Source organism: Homalodisca vitripennis, chromosome 2 (assembly GCF_021130785.1).
Source record: "Homalodisca vitripennis isolate AUS2020 chromosome 2, UT_GWSS_2.1, whole genome shotgun sequence".
NCBI lineage: Eukaryota > Metazoa > Arthropoda > Insecta > Hemiptera > Cicadellidae > Homalodisca > Homalodisca vitripennis.
In genome coordinates, this window is record NC_060208.1 from 120,011,342 (window position 1) to 120,028,365 (window position 17,024).

At 33.0% G+C, this 17,024-nt stretch overlaps 1 protein-coding gene across 1 annotated transcript in view; it reads right to left on the reverse strand.

The window, feature by feature from the left end:
* LOC124354656 (general transcription factor IIH subunit 4-like) overlaps positions 1 to 11,218 on the reverse strand; it is a 33,716-nt gene extending 22,498 nt beyond the window's left edge. The window contains 2 exon segments of the mRNA XM_046805282.1: positions 3,523 to 3,627; positions 10,941 to 11,218. Coding sequence (XP_046661238.1) covers positions 3,523 to 3,627; positions 10,941 to 11,089 — 254 coding nt within the window. The 5' untranslated portion in view covers positions 11,090 to 11,218.
* Positions 11,219 to 17,024: the final 5,806 nt, after the last annotated feature.

Sequence of the window (17,024 nt, forward strand, 5' to 3'; positions counted from 1 at the left end):
TCCATTTTTGTATTTTGGGTAGACCTTGGATATTTTCATACCTGATGGGAATTGACCTTGTTCAAATGATTTATTAAATATTATTACTAATGGGGCACAGAGTTCATTTACACAGTGTTTAAGAAGTTTAGATGATATTTCATCATTTCCGGAGGAGTTCTTTGATTTCAAGTTTCTTACAACATCTTTTACTTCTACTTCATTTGTAGGAGATAGAATGGGAAGTGTATGAGTTGTGCACCTTAGTATACAGTTTGTTGTTGCCTTCTTGTTTTGGATATTTTTTAGAGTTTCGTCTGCAATATTAGTGAAGAATTTGTTTAGATGTGCTGCAACTTGCTCTGCATCATGGACCATTTCACCATCTATCTGAAGATGTATTTCAGACTTTAGCTTTTTCTTAACTCTTACATTGTTTATTATGTCCCATACAGCCTTTGACTTATTGTCTGCATCATTGATGTAGTTTTTGGATGCTTCCTTCCTTAGAGATCTGAGCCTTAGATCGTACGTTTTCTTTATTCCAGCTGCCTGTTTCCTGTAATCTTCATTTCCCGTCATATTGTACTGATGCAGTGTCTCAAAATAGTTGTTTTTCATTTGTAATGCTACTGAATCTGCAAAAATTTTTGGTTTAAGTCTGGTTTTAGATCTTTTCTTTATCTTGGGGCATGCTGTGTCGAATGCAAGTGACAGTTTAGTGTTGATAGAAAGGTCTTAGAGACTTGAAACTGGGTACATGATTCCTATTGGTCCAAGAAAAAACTCTATTGACTTTGAGGTCAAAAGGAAAAATTAAAGGTAAAAGATAAAATTCTAACATTTTTAATTGGTTTTATGGGTGACCATGTTGAAAAAAGAAAATCACAGTGCAAATTTGTAAACCAACTAAATACAGGCACATTTAAAGTGAATCACATGAGACTGTGTTTATGATGGTGTTAACAAGTGTGATGAAATTACTTTGTTGGATTGCCTAGTTTCATAAAAAGATGATTAACTGATTGTTAACCACTTAGTTTGGAAAAGATTTCCATTAGGCTCCGTCAGGTTCTTTGATATTTCGTTACATTGGTTTATTCGTTATCCCAGAAAAATATTTACTCTCTAAAAGAAAAACTAAAAAGCAATTTGGATGCATGTGAACTATAAGGAGTCAAACTAGATGATAAACTCACTTGGAATAGTCATCTGGAATACATAATCAGCCGATCTCAGACTACATTGATGATGGTGAGACGTGCGGTAGGATGCACATGGGGGCTTAGACCCGACATGTCACATTGGCTGTACACCAGAGTCATCAGACCAATGATGGTGTATGGCTCAGTGGTATAGTGGCCAAAAGTCCGACAGGTGACTGCCGCAAAAAACCTGTCAAAGGTACAGCAGTTGGCATGCTTGGGGACAATGGGCGCCATGAGAGGAACAGCAACCGCTGCTATGGAAGTAGTGCTAAACCTCCCACCCCTAGACATATTCGTCATAGGAGAGGCTAGGATGGCTGCCTACAGACTGAAGTGCAATGGGAACTGGCATCATCACCATGCTAGTAAGCACTCCAAGATCGTTGACATTCTCAAACTGGATATTCTAGAAATGATGTCTGACAGAATGGCAAAGGTTACAGACTGGGAAAAACCATTTCAAGTCAACATTGTTGAAAGGAAAGAATGGTCAAAAGGTGAGCCTGACTACATGAAGAAGGCTCTAACCTGGTACACGGACGGGTCAAAGACTCTGAAGGGTACTGGGGCAGGGGCCTAGGGTTAACTTAAGCTTTAGCCTAGGTAAACTGGCAACTGTCTTTTAGGCTGAAGTTACAGCCCTTGCAGAATGTACAAGAGTTAATGTGGAAAGGGGCTACAAAGGCAAAACCATCTACATTAACTCGGACAGCAGGGCTGCTCTGCAGGCCTTGGCCAACCATGACTGTAATTCGAAGACAGTCTGGGAATGCCATAAGGTCATGAAATTGCTGGCGAAAACCAATAAAGTTATTCTAACTTGGGTGCCTGGACATAGAGGAATCACTGGTAATGAAGGGGCAGACAGTTGCTCTAACTTGGGAGCCAACTGTCCTCTTACCGGTCCTGAACCAACGTGTGGGGTCTCATATAACTTAGCACGTAGATCAGTTACCAAGTGGATGGTTAACAAACACCTACAAAATTGGAGAAATACTGAGGGGAATGTACAAGCAAAGCGGATGCTCAAGGGACCATCAAGGAACATTGCAGCAGATGCCCTTAGAATGAGTAGAACGGAGATCCGAAAGGTGACTGGTTTTATTACAGGTCATTGGATATTCCGAAGTCACCTGAACAGAATAGGTATTCCAGTTCAGGAAACACTGTGCAGGAAATGTGGCGAGGCTGATGAAACAGCCAAGCACGTCATATCTGAATGTCCGGCATTACAGAGCAAACGCTCAAGATCCCTAGGTGTTCTTATGCATACGGAAGAGGGGTTGGAACAGGAAAGCATTGTTCAGAAGATCTCATGGTTTTGTAAAGGCCTGGGATTTGATACAGCTTAAACCTGGGAGAGGGTGCACAATAAGCCGGATGGCTGAGGCAACTACCAGGCCTAGGAAACCTGGCCCTCTGTTACAAAAAAAAAAAAAAAAAAAAAAAAAAAAAAAAAAAAAAAAAAAAAAAAAAAATGTGAACTATATCTTTAAAACAAGACATTTCTATCATTCTACGATTTATAATAACAAAGGGCTTATAAATTTATGTTACAAAGGCCTAAAATGGAAAAATATTATATGAAAATTAAAAATAATGAAAATAATGATTTATTCCAGCATATTTTTTACAATAAAAGGAACAAAAACTCTTTCTACGGAATAAGAACTGGCCACGTTTACAAGTATTGGTGGCCAGATTGACAAAAAAAATAACAACAAAAAAGCTAGAGTCCAGATTTGTAATTGAATGACACAGAGCCGCTCACCACAGTGACGTCTGTTCTTTGTATAACACTACAAACACATTAAATTATACAGTCACAATTACACTGTTATATTTAATAAAGCAATACAGTTAATAATAATAAAAATATATCAAAACTAATTTTAACAATAATAAAGTTTTAAAGTTTATTGTTCTAAATTACAATAATTAAAAATAATTACAAATTACTTAAAGAAAACAATCTTTTTACCTTACTGCTAAAACCATAATATATTCCACCAACCTATCATGAATCATCCACTGTTCATGTCAAACAGGCCTTTTCTAAACATACATGCCAATATATTTTAAAACAATCCTTTGCAAACAAATTAAACTCGGGTTTCTCAGTATTTTACATGTATAACATGCAGGTGAAAACAATGACAGTCACTGCTAAAATTTATCATTTATATTAAAACATAAAAAGGTAAAAGTTCACATAAACAGTGAGACATGATAAGATCTTGAGATTAACCATCACTGCAAAAATTCAAGTTGTGGTTTCTATGGAGTACTTACTAGAATGTACAGTCTAAGTTACATTTAACTATTAAACACTTACTTTGCATAAGCCTGGGAAACCCACGATGCAATCACTGCCTGAGGAACAGGTTGTTCAACAAACAATAACCTGATCACGTAATGCTTGGCTATTGCCGGAAGCTCCCTGGAGAAAATAATGTTGTATAAGTTAATTAAATTAAGTAAAAAGCTAACAAATTAGTCAAGTAACAGTTTTAAAGATAAATAATTTTTTATTTAATATAAAAATAAAACCCTACATTTTTTGCATGTTCAGACCAGATTTAAAATCATAAACCAGTGGAAAGGCAACCCTTTCACTGCCAATGTTCAGTTTTTCCATACATTGAAACTTTCATAAACTGCCAGAGCCAAATTGTTTGGACATTTCCAAAAATAATCAAAAACATATTAAAAGGCACATTAGGAGTTATTTAGGGTAAGCATCATGTTTTTATTGAAATAACACTTCAAAAGTAAAGATAAGTTTTTAAAGAAAAAAATCTACATGTATTTTTGTGCAAATACAGAAAGTGAGTTTATACTAAGTGCTACCCTCTTCATTCCTATTACACATAGGGAATTTTGACTTGTATAAATGATCATAGTTTTGAATGAACTGTACCTTTTCAGTTTTTTTTTTTCTAAGTTTAACAAGTGCATGTTTAGTTTATAAATACCCAAAACCTAATTATTAAAAAAATGTCTCTATTTATGTGAATTCCCTATTTGTATTTACGAATAAAATAATTTGCATTACTACATTAAAGAACCTCATAATCTGTTTTTTTATAAGTTCAAAAATATATTATATACCAACGAACTTAATGATAATATAATAAATACTGAGTTGAATTTTTAATATTCATTACAAAGCCAAACAAAATTGAAGTCGAACATATTAGTTAATTTTGCAGTGTAGAAATTTTAAGTACTATTTCTAATACTAAGGTCCTTTAGAAGACAACAAAAGTTTTTATCTAAAAACATTTAAACCTGTGTTGGGGAGTTTGTAATAGGCTGCGAGAAAATTACCTAGCAGCAAAAGGATTAACACTTTAACTGCCACACCGACCTGATCCCCTCAGCGCAGTTTTTATGGTTAGAGCAAGCAGCCGACCCGAGCAGGTAATCATATGACACTACTGATGTTCTTGCCTTATAGCATTTCCAGAGTGCATTCTAATGGTGTTAGGCCATAATATTTGGACATTGCACATAAGTAAGTACTACGCTGCTCAAACATACCTTAAATAAAGTTTAGTTATTTTATGTAAACTGAAACAAATACATTTCTTCTACATATAAAAGTATAGCTTCACTATAATACAATTATAAAAGCCTAAAACGTAATTCAGCTTGACATTATCGTCCAAAGTTAATTCAAAGTAAAATTGAGTTTGGAAATTCATTTAAAGTGAAATCATTTGGTTATTGACTAATGACGGCAAGAAAAATGATGTAAATGTGGTCCTTGTTTCACAAGAAGCCAGACTCGTTTATCCTTGAAAATAGTAAAAGGTAAGTAAATCTTATGTTTGAAACATTTTATAAATATAGATACTTTTTTTAATTATCGTTAACATATTAATTTATAAGATTTAAAACCAGCAGAACTATATTGTTATTTGAAATATCCATCACGTAATTTGGTCCGACATTTTGATTTCAGTACTTTTAGATAGTCATGAATATCGATATTAATGATTCGAATTATAATTCGATTAAGTTAGTGGCCGCTTATTATACTGTAGCTGAAAAATCAGTACAATGCATCAATAGTGAAAAAAAATTTTAAAAAAAGATAAGTAAAAAATTAGATAAGTAAATGTAAGACAAAATTACATGTTATTTGCATGTGATGGATTTAAGTGAAAATAATGAAAATAATGATTTATTCCAATAATAGAATACACATGGTTAACACAACTTAAAAAACTCTGGAATGACTGACCACTTTTACAAGTAATGTGGTCAGTTAAAACAAAAATATAAAAACAAAGTTACTTCTTGAGTCCAGGTTGTTCATGTTGCTGCCAGTTTAAGCCGCACTCTGTGGCGTCTGTCAGACTTAGCTGACTCTATTCCATAAGTTAAGACTTATACAAAACTAACTAAAACTACAGTATACAAATTATGCATTACTCAGATTACAAAATATGAAAGGACAGCTAATTATACTAAAACAAACAAGTTCTTAAAATATTATTTACATTAAAAAGAATAAAAATAAATAGTTAAGCATTTAGGCCAACATCTGTTTTTAAAAACACAATATCGTGATGACTAAACAACCAAAGTTTTACTTTCAGACTAAAATACTTTTAATATTATTAGTTTCTTTAATATGTTGAGGTAATCTATTAAAAAATGATGGTCCACTATATATAAAAGAATGTTTAAAAAAAATGATTTATTTACTTTATGCATTCTGAAATTTCTTCTATTTATACTTCTAGTTGCATATAAAAGATCAGTCGTTCCGGTATTTCCCACTCCGTAAATAAAATAACCTTAGAACCTTAAATACGTAAAGATGTTGAATAGGCAGTATTTTCAAATCTACATACAATGGAAAAGAACTGTCTCTCTCTTTTTCTTACCTAGTATTATTCGTAGAAAGTGATTTTTGAACAACCCTTAATTTGCCTATTAAATAATTATATGTCCCTCCCCAACAAACTAATCCATATTGCATTCTAGAATCAATTAAAGCAAAATATAAAGATCTTAATAGGTCTGTGAGCAAAAATTTTTCAAAAAAGTAGAATTTCCTAATGGATGATTTTAATTTTTGACAAAATTTCTTTAATATGTGACTCCCAATTTAGTTTTTCGTCTAATGTTACTCCTAGATATTTGAAAGTCGGCACTTTTAGTGATGTCATCGCAACAAACAATTTACCATTAAACAATCCATATCATGATATTTTAAATCTGTTACCAAGTCAAATCCCTTAAAGGCGAAATTGACATACTTTGTCTTATTAGCATTAATGAACATTTTATTTATTGAACACCATTTCTAAGTGACCTCAAATCGTCAGTCATGTCATTAGATAGGGTTTCGATATTTTTATTTGAATAGAAAAGAGCCACGTCGTCTGCAAAAGCACTGGGATTTCCCTTAAAATTTATCTCTAACATGTCATTTATAAAAATTAAAACAATGTAGCAGAAATTACAGATCCTTGGGGAACCCCGGCTGTGACGGGGTAGAGGCTTACTGAGACACTCGCCCACTCGGACTCGCTGCTCTCGGCCCGTGAGAAAACAACGGAACCAGCTGAGAGCCACTCCCCTCACACCCGCGGCCTCCATTTTGGTTAATAAGATTTCATGATTTACCAAATCAAAAGCTTTCCTAAAAATCAATAAATAAACCGGTCGATTTATTACTACAATTTAAACTATTATAAATTAAATCCGTTAACATTAACAAGGGCGTCTTCCGTCGATTTACCTTTTTCTGAAACCGTATTGATTTGGGTTAAAAAAAACTGAAATCATTAAGATACTTTACAAGCCTTAATTTCATTATTTTTTCAAAAATTTTTAGAGAAAACCGATAAAAGGCTGATGGGACGCAGGTTGTTCCAGTTTTATTGAAGTTCCTTTCTTAAATATTGGAATTACAACACAAGCCTTTAATTTATCTGGGGAAAATCCCACAGCTAAAACTTTGATTGATAATGTAAACTAAAACAGGAGATATTATTTCTGCTATACTTTTGATAAGACTCGTATTGATATTATCAAATCCGGAGGATTTCTTATTTTTTTAAGCCTTTTATAATTGCCAACACTTCAAATAATGTAGTTGGTTCTATAAAAAAAGATGCTAATCTGTTTCTCAAATTAATATGGCCTGTCTGAGTACTCTCGGTCTGAGTACAGTCTACTTGCACCGAAATAAAATGTTTGTTTATTTCATGAGCAACAAGGCACGGGTCTGTTACGGTTTCTCCATTATCTCTAACTCAATTCGATCAATACTTTTGGTCTTGCTAACTCCTGTCAAATCATTAATAATTTTCCATTGAAGTGCTGAGTCGCCTTTACAATCTAAAATTTTTTTTGCATAGTACGCTTTTTTTACTTCATCTACTTCATTCCTAAGATTTTGACTAAAACGATAAAAAGTATTCCTTAAAAGTTCTGTTATACGGCATTCGTTTAAAAATTTTGTACAGCTGCTTTTTTCCTATTTAGTTTTGACAAATAGTGTGTTATTTATCCATGGAGTTATGGCTTTAGCTCTTTGTAACTTGGTTACTCTATTTACAGATTTTTACAACTACTTATCACATTACACAACATATCATGGAAAATATTAAAACCTATATTTACATCATTTTCTTTGTAAACTTCCGCAAACGTTACTTTTTGCAGTTTAATTTTTACTAAGTTGTAGTCAATAACAAATTTACTGTCTGAAAATGGAACATTGTTATCTATTTTCTCTTCATCATATTAGTTTCCTTGTGGTTCTTCCTGTGTTTTCTTTGTAGGTGTTAACTACTGCCGTACCCAGAAATATTTCCTTGGCTGTTTTGTGGAACCGTCTCATGCTCTTGCGCACAGCTGTGTATTATTTATAAGAGGACATTTGGTCTAACACATCAATACCGATTTTGGCCTTATTATAAATAGTATACCTTTTGGAGGATTAAGGAGGATTTTTTTGTTTTTCTGCAGATATTTGGAAACCTTACAGAGTGCTTAGTTCACATCATTCTGTCTTCTTATCGATCCAGTTAGTGTAAACAATACCATTTTCATACTCTAACCAGGTCATTTCATCTCTTTCTAGCTTCCCTTTATCAATTTTGCATTTTGTGATGAAAACACCAAGCTCTATTGGATGTTACTGTCCCAGCCAGGTCGGTTTCTTTTTCTAAAAGAATGTTTACAAGATCCACAGAGGTGTAAAAATTGTCTGTATACAGAGTGTAGCCCTTACCAAGGTAGTCTTTCATAAGACCAATCCAACAGAGGTCGCCAGAAATTCCCGTACTAATCCCAACTTCAGCTGCAGTAAAGACCGTGTAATCGAAATACCGCACATTGCGGTCCAATGGGGTCATCACCTTTATTTTCTAGAAAATTAGGGACGAAAAAAGACTGTCCCGATCCAATCAGTTGGGACCTTCCACACACACTAATTTGAAAAAAATATTGTAAAATAACCAAAATATAAAAATAAAATCAACATTAGCAACAATACATTCAGTAATAAAGTTGGTAAACACGAAACATATAGGGAACTTATATAGTGCCAGTTAACGTGTTTTAAAAAAATTAGGGAATTTCCAAATAATGATACCAAACTTAAGGATAATATGAGTACAGCCTTAGTCCTACATGGTATAGAAATACAGCACGGCAGACATCAGCCAGAATCAATACATAAAGCTAGAGTGTCTTGTGCTACAATTAGATAATTGTGATTCACAGTGTATGTATAAAATAACAAAATATTGATCTTCCTAGGGAAAGTAGAAGCACTGATCATCATTACATGTGATGAGCACCCACTAAACCTATTATTTACCTACATAATGTTGTTCAGGACAGGTACAGTAACTTCATTTCACCTTCCACTTAGTGTAACATTTGGATTCTGACACTGTTTATTTCAACAGATAACAAATGTGGACTCCAGATTCCAGGAGTCAAGTCTGTAACACCGTCAGTTTTTAGGTGCTGCACTAAGCAGTAGGTGAAAAGGAGCTAAGCTCAGCATTCGCATTGAGTCAACCCTTCTCACCATCACTATGTCACGTGTAGAAAACTAGGTTCCTCTGCCACGTTTTGGCAATACTCTAAAACATTGTATTGCACTCAATTGTGCACCTGATGAGTTAATAAGAATGCCTCTTCATCTAGATTACACTTGATTATGTAGCCTAAGTGTATAAACAATGTAAAGAGTTTCTTTTGAGCTTCATCGTCACCATCAAAATAATGGGCTGCAGTAGGCCTATATAAGCAGCCACCACGACAATCGTATCAACTATCAATAATATATGTCCAAACTATGGAATACATAAAAATATTTAACCTATAGATGCTCATAATTAATAATTGCTAAGTGTTCTTATTTTACAGGAAAACAATATTGTTTAATACAATCTTAAAAACCTGTAACGTTTGCTTTGACATTATTGTTCAACTAAATTAATTCAAACAAAGTAAAATAAAGTCTATGGTATTACAGAAATAACCAGCTGCGGAAGTAAGTACAATGCCGATGTACATGTGTTATTTGTGTCAGACATGTTTATTGGCCAAAATAGTAGAAAGCAACTAAATGTTACACTGTTTTTTTTTTTTTACATTTTCTAGCCTAGATAGTTTTTTATTCGTCTGTAAATTATAACCCTTTAGGATATAAAAGCCAAACTATACTGCCATTTGTAATACACATGCAATTTGGTTTCAGTAGTTATATCGACGATTACGATTATGAATATCGATAATTTGATAATCATGAGTATTGATTATTTGACTGTGATGGTGGCAGCTTATTATACTACATCCAAATAATGGTTTGCAGCTCTGGAGTTTTATCTTATCCCAGTAAATGTAGCCAAACATGTTTTGTTGTTATTGAAAGATTTGTCATCTCTGTATCACTTTACGGGTAGGGTACGATAAGCGGACCCGGTTTTTTATATCGAAGAATGTAACCATCGATACCTAATATTCCCATCAAATCCTAGACTATCAATTGATATAAAAGTATCTATAGTCCTTAATAACAATCATATGTTTTAAATTAAAATATGAATTCAATATTCACAGTGATCAAACAAATTATTATAACCAAAATTAGGAAAACTGTAGACGACCATATTTGCTCCTCTCACAGTTACAGTAAGTTGTTTCTTTCCCACAAATTTCACATAATGGATTTTTCCGTACGAGTCCAACGAAAAATTGAGTCCTGTAGTTTTCTAAAATTGACTACCATTTTTAATAATCAAATGTTACTTATGTAAAATTGAAATATTACGTTAACTGTTCAAAATAAACAATTAGTATCGATGGTTATGATTAAGTAATATCATTTGCCAATTTCAATATAAAAAACCAGGTCCGCTTATCATACCCTACCCCACATTACTAATCAAATGTTTATTTTTGTTAAAATTTATGTTACCTTGTACATTCTAAGCTTGTTTTAAAATTGCCTCTCCAATTTAATCTTGAAAGCTAGTTAAATTTATAATATCAAGTTTTTTCTATTTCTCATGTAGCATAATTTACTGCAAATTCTAGGGTTAAAAGGATAGCCCACAAGTACATTCAAAGCATGAGTAGACTATACTCCTTAGAGTATTATTTATTGTAATAGGCTATGTCTCAAATAAAATTAAATATATAACAGTAAAAGTTTTCTAAAATACTAAGTATTTAATACATTTTAATACCACTTGCGCTAGGTCTAATTACCTGTACACAGCTAAACAAGTTGTTGGGTGGTTGTAGAGTCTTTCTAAGACTTCCTTTGGCAATGTTTTTAAATAATCGTGCAAGTTTTTACATTGTAATGATTTACTTTTTAAGAAAAGAGGATTTCCACTTTTAGACGAGTCTGCCATAATTGACGCTAAACAAAAACATGCAATTTATTAATTGTAAAGTAAATGGAAAAAGATAGCCGTAACGCTTCAAGCAAATCCGACATAACCTAACCTACTCTCACGGATTTTTAATACACAATCCACATAAACAAACAAACAGACAGAACATATACAGCATGTTTTTTTCTCTGAATTGCCCAGCAGTTTCAAAGATCTCTGAACGCGATTATTTTGACAAAGAGATTTACTGACTATATCACGCACACTAACATTTGTGTTCAAATTATCTGAACTTATATTCCCCGTAAAAGCAGTAATATTCTGTAATATATCCTTGGACTTAATAAATGGCTGTATGGATTCTACCGGATGAAAAACTGAATGTTATTTTATTTATATTTTACATTTCATGTCTCCTAGCCAAATTAAATGTATGTACTTTTATTTCTTTATGTACGCTATATTGTGTCCTTCGACTTATTTTCTGGTATGTTATTAGATGATGAACTTAATGACACATTCTATATTTTGGAATGGGATACTTCACTTACTCTTTGTTAAGAAATCACGGGGGTTTAGGTATGAATTAGATTGTCATAAATTATGTACAGTTAATAACTCCAAGGAATGTTCTCAGATCTCATTTTCGTAGTTTTCACCATTTGTGACTGACTACTGGTACTTATATTCAACCCTTTATGATAAAAAGGATGTCACCATGTCAGTGACAAGGCTGTACAGGATCTAGTACCTCTAAGAAACTTTACTTTAAGACATCTTTATTACTCTAAGAAAGATTGCTGTACTAAGAAACTTGTTAAGTAAGAAATCTACTCCAGTTTAGTCTCCTAGAAAAACTAATGAACCTTCAAAAATAGGACATCAAGAAATAGTTCGATAAAAAATGAAGTTTAGGGAATACAGAGCTATTCAAGAAAATAAATAGGTATTTATTCTAACATACAGCTGTTATAAGAGTCGTAGTTAGAGGGGTTAGGGGGTCGTTTGCTCCGAGTGGCATAATTGTTGAGGGGGCAAATATATAGAAGGTCGAGTAGTTGCTTTACAATTGTTTACGCGTAGTTTTGTTAGTCTCAACGCGAATCGTTTTACTTCAGGCTCAAACGTTAGATACTTGCGTTTAAACTTTGACCATGCATAGTTCAGTGAGCGTTTCCATAAAAAAAGTTGCGTCTGTTTCGTTTATAAACACAGCTTATAGATTATCTTAACCTAAAGGTATGCCAATGAATTAGTTCTGTTGGTTATGCCATTTTGAAACATTTTAAAATAGTAAGTAGTAAGTAATAATAAAGTCCTAATATATAATTATGGTAACATAAACATTTTTTAATTTTTGAAATGCACGTAATTTAACTGCAGATATAAAAATTTACATAGTTAAAAATGTTTTTGTTTGTTCCCATTTTTCTAATAAACAAGTTATAAACTTCTATTCTATAATTGGTACAAAACAACACGAATATAATAATAAGAATTATTATAATTACTTCTTATTAATAACTCTTCTATTTATTATTTAAAAGCTGATTTATAAGCAGCTTTAAGGTAAAAACTTTAAATTAACGTAGTTAATTTTTGGGAAATTGCGGTAATTTAAAGACTTTTCCCCTCCGAAAAATATGTAGCTGCGGCCCTGGCCGTTGTAAATGTTGAGGTAACTCCAAAGAACTTAAACTCATCTCCTCGTTGACTATTTACTGTAAACTGTGAGTAGTAATGTTAAGAATAAAATATTATTATTATCACGGTAAATATTTCATTTTGCATCTCTATTATAGATAGAGAATAGTTAGAAAAGAGGAAAATGAACTGGAGCTAAACTCAAAAGTCGCATGTATGATGTGTTTTCTTGTGTAGGCACATTATTAATTATAGATGTTAAGCATAATGCTAAGATGTGGTTTCTAGTAGTCAGACTAAGAAGTATTTTGCTGTTATTGAGGAAATCAATGATGTTTAATTTCAAAATGGTTCTTTCACTGGTAGTTCAAGATTATTTTTTGCCCTTAATGGAAAACAGACATTTCCCCCCTTATAAACCTATGATAAAGTGACATAGTGATTCGCAATTCTTTTTATGTTCTTATTCATAATTACCTATTTGAATATTACAATGTTTAATCAAATTAACAACACCAAACATCTCTTCTAAGAGTCCCTTAGGCGCAAACTTAGTTGAATCGACGTACTTGTTCCATTATATTGCTTCCCTGTGGCATTCTACGACGGAATGCTATAGTAACAGTGAAGAGACAAGGCTAACGACATTTATATGAGACAGTGTTATCAGATCTTGATTTACCTACCTAACACTCATCTTATGCAAAAGCATTTTAAGCATTCAATAACAGAAAGTACGATTTATTAACAAAATATCTTTAAGTGTATTTATTAGTACATTATATTTACAACACAATAATACGAGCTTCGTTTTGATAAATAAATAGTTGGCCTAAAGCTGTTTTATTTTTACAGCTTTGCAATAGTATTTTTTTTTAAATTTGCAGCGAAGTTTTAAAAATTATTCTATTTATTTCGATCTTTGTAATTGATGCCTTAGTACTTCACTTTTTTCATGTAAGATATAAATTGGAGTTTAGTTTTCAAAAATTCTTTCAAAATAACTATCTGTGTTACAGTTTACAGTATTATAATAAACAATTTTTGGAGAAAATTTCGTTATCAAATTAGAGAATTAAGAATTTTTACGGTTTCCTTGTGCTTAATTGATACAGAGCAGTTATATTGTGAACATTGCTAATCTATAAGTATCTTATACGCTTCTTTACTTTAACGTCGCGCATAGGCCAGCTGTGTTAGAATGTGATATATTATGTGACTGACATATTTATATCGTATAACATTCATGGTTTTAAACGTTAATAATACGCCTGTTTATGATTTGTTATCACCTTAATCTACGTTATCACCTACAACTGGGCAAATTCTGAGATAATCAGGAAGGGAAAATCACTATTTTCGTAAATTTTGAGGCTATGCAGATAATGTTACATCTTTACTCTTGGATCGAAATGTATATACGAGTTTGAAACTAAACCAAAAACTAACAGTAGAGTTGTACTAATGTGAGTTACAATAAATCTAAGTTTAAAAAATAAACGTTGAAAATAATGGTTTACAAAGTTACACGATCAAGATAATAATTTTAATAGCTGCGTAACGAGTTTAATGCCGAATATTCTGAACCACCCGGTCAAGAGTAAAAGTAAGGATGGTCGTTAACAATAACTTTTATTAATAAATCCAGAATTATAAAATTACATACTGAAACACAGTACACTTAAACCTATCTTTTTTAAATTGTTTGCCCTAATCAGGTCAAAAGACCCTTAGATACGAATTTTTAATATTACATTTTGGTTTAAATTGATCAAACCGGAAGTTTTTCATTTTTATTGACCGAAACAATAAAAGTTTTGTTTGTAAGTATTTGATATATATTTATAAATGCAGAATTAAACAGCTTTAATTTTAATACAACTCTTTTTATTGTAGGCTCTACTGGTTAGTTAGTGGTTAAATTGCATACTCGGATATCTATCCTTATTGATCTGAGAGTATGTGAAGTGTAGGGCCTAGTGCAGGGAGTGATTGATTAAGTAGACTGAACTTTCCCAACCCACGCTACCAAACAATTTGGTTGTACATTGTGGCCTCGACCACGCTTAATTTATTTAGAATATTCTCGCATTCATTCGGTAGACACGATGACGGATCCTAGCCCAGGTTATTTAGGTGTAATAATAAATCAAATCTCTCTCCTGGCTGCAAGAGGTTGCATTCAAAATTTCAAGTTTAGAGCTCATTTTATTACTGATATCCCTTGCGGATAGATAGTAATACAGAAAATAAAATTTCCATTCCCTAGACAACAGAGAAATTGTGTCAGTACTAGGATTAAATTAAGATTTCAACGATACTTCATTGCTTTGCATATATACTTTTGACAAAAAAAGATCTAGTTCTAAAATAATAATAACACATTACCACAATAATTGGATTCATTTAATCCCACCTGAAAAATGTTGCACCTAATATGTTCCTAAGCTTAGTTTTAAAACTAGCATAAGATACAACATTCCTAGTGTGTCCAGGAAGGCCATCAAGTAAATAGGGGCCGAAATACGAGAAGCCCCTCCTCCGACTTTTAGTCTCATCTTAGGGAAGTAAACCTCTGTCCGCCCTGGCGAGGGCTACGTTTATAAACCTCCCCACAGTAGAAGAGCCTCTCTACTAGGTACTGTGGCTCTCCAATCATGAGTGCCTGTTGAATCATGCAGCATGTCAGCAATTTACATATCACTTCTATAGGGAGCATTTGAGCAGTATCACTAAGAGGAAAAACATGATCATGAATCCGGAGGTTGAAAATGAACCTTATTGCAAAGTTCTGTAATGTCCGGAAATTCATGTAGCTTCCTGATATGCTGTTTCCATAGAAAGGATAATAGAAGATGGATAACTACAAAACCAATGACTACATGGGCTGCAGCTTAGCATATTCAGGTAGCAGAGTTCTGAATGTACAGACGTCTCAGTCTACCAAATGCACTTTGTGATGTGTAAGAAACGCGGTCAGTGAAAGTGAGATTGCCGTCAAGCAAAACACCGAGAGTCTTAACCCTGCCGCACACGGTCAAACCCCGTCGTCCAACACAACTGCCACCCCACCACCAACAAGGACCTGCACCAGGTTGTATGGGGCAGTATAAACGACTGAATGTTTGTCTGCGTTGAGCTTTTAGATTTAAATTTCTAGAGAAATTGTATATATCATTTTCTCAGGGGGAGTAACATATTTTTAGTCCTAGAACATATACAATTATTATTTTTCCGTAATACTGTGTAGATGCAGGATATATTAACTAGTGTATTAATAAAATTAAAAAATGTGTCAATCCCTAAGGTCATATTTAAAATACTTTGTAGGAAAATTTGAAACCCTTATCATCAGCCGTTTTCCATTGGACCTGTATAATACGGCCTAAAATAAACGGCAACTTCAAATGTCTATAATTCCTCGTGAAGTGACCAAAAATAGTTTTGTTCCTTCTCTGACTTTAGGAAGGGTACCTTGAAGGATAATGACTGTAAACTTAAATAAATTCTCAACCCAACATCGATTGCACCACCTTCAGTGGACTAGACTTACCCTTGAACATTCTGGACGGACATGACCATCTCGACGCTGAACCCCCAAGTTGGGTGCTATCCACACAATCGAGCTACTGATCGAACATAGTGAATACAATATAATTTGCGAACAGGATTTTGAGTTAGCTGTAGCTTTATGTATTTAATAAGAACATACTGAACCTAATATGTTCTTTAGGTCTAAAAAGAAGTTGAAGACAGACATCGGCAAATATAGCGTAAATAGCCATTCTGCTATAATCATATGAGAACACGAAAAGCTATGTTTAATATCTTCAGGAATTAGTTCTCAAAGATATATATATATATATATATATATATATATATATATATATATATATATATATATATATATATATAAGCATGTCACAGTTGAAAAATTCTTTACACATGTCTTAGAATAGCGTAGCCATCTTTATTTGTGTGTTTATTAAATTAAATTCTTCATCTAAAAAACATGGAGATTGACATAGGCAAATGTAGTGTAAATAATCATTGTTCTATAATCATATGAGAAACACGTTTCAATTGAAAATTGTGTACACATTTCTTACAATAGCGTAGTCATCTTTATTTCTGTGTTCATTACAGTAACTTTACTTGTCGTACCATAACTTATGTTGGTCCCAATAAAGTTCAATAAATGTTGACTACAGAATCCAAACCAAAAAGAAACGTTCTCTACCGTATTTGTTAACTCATGTAGGCCTACTGAGGGCGTGTCAGGAGAGCCGCTTGAGTTGACTGTCATGAC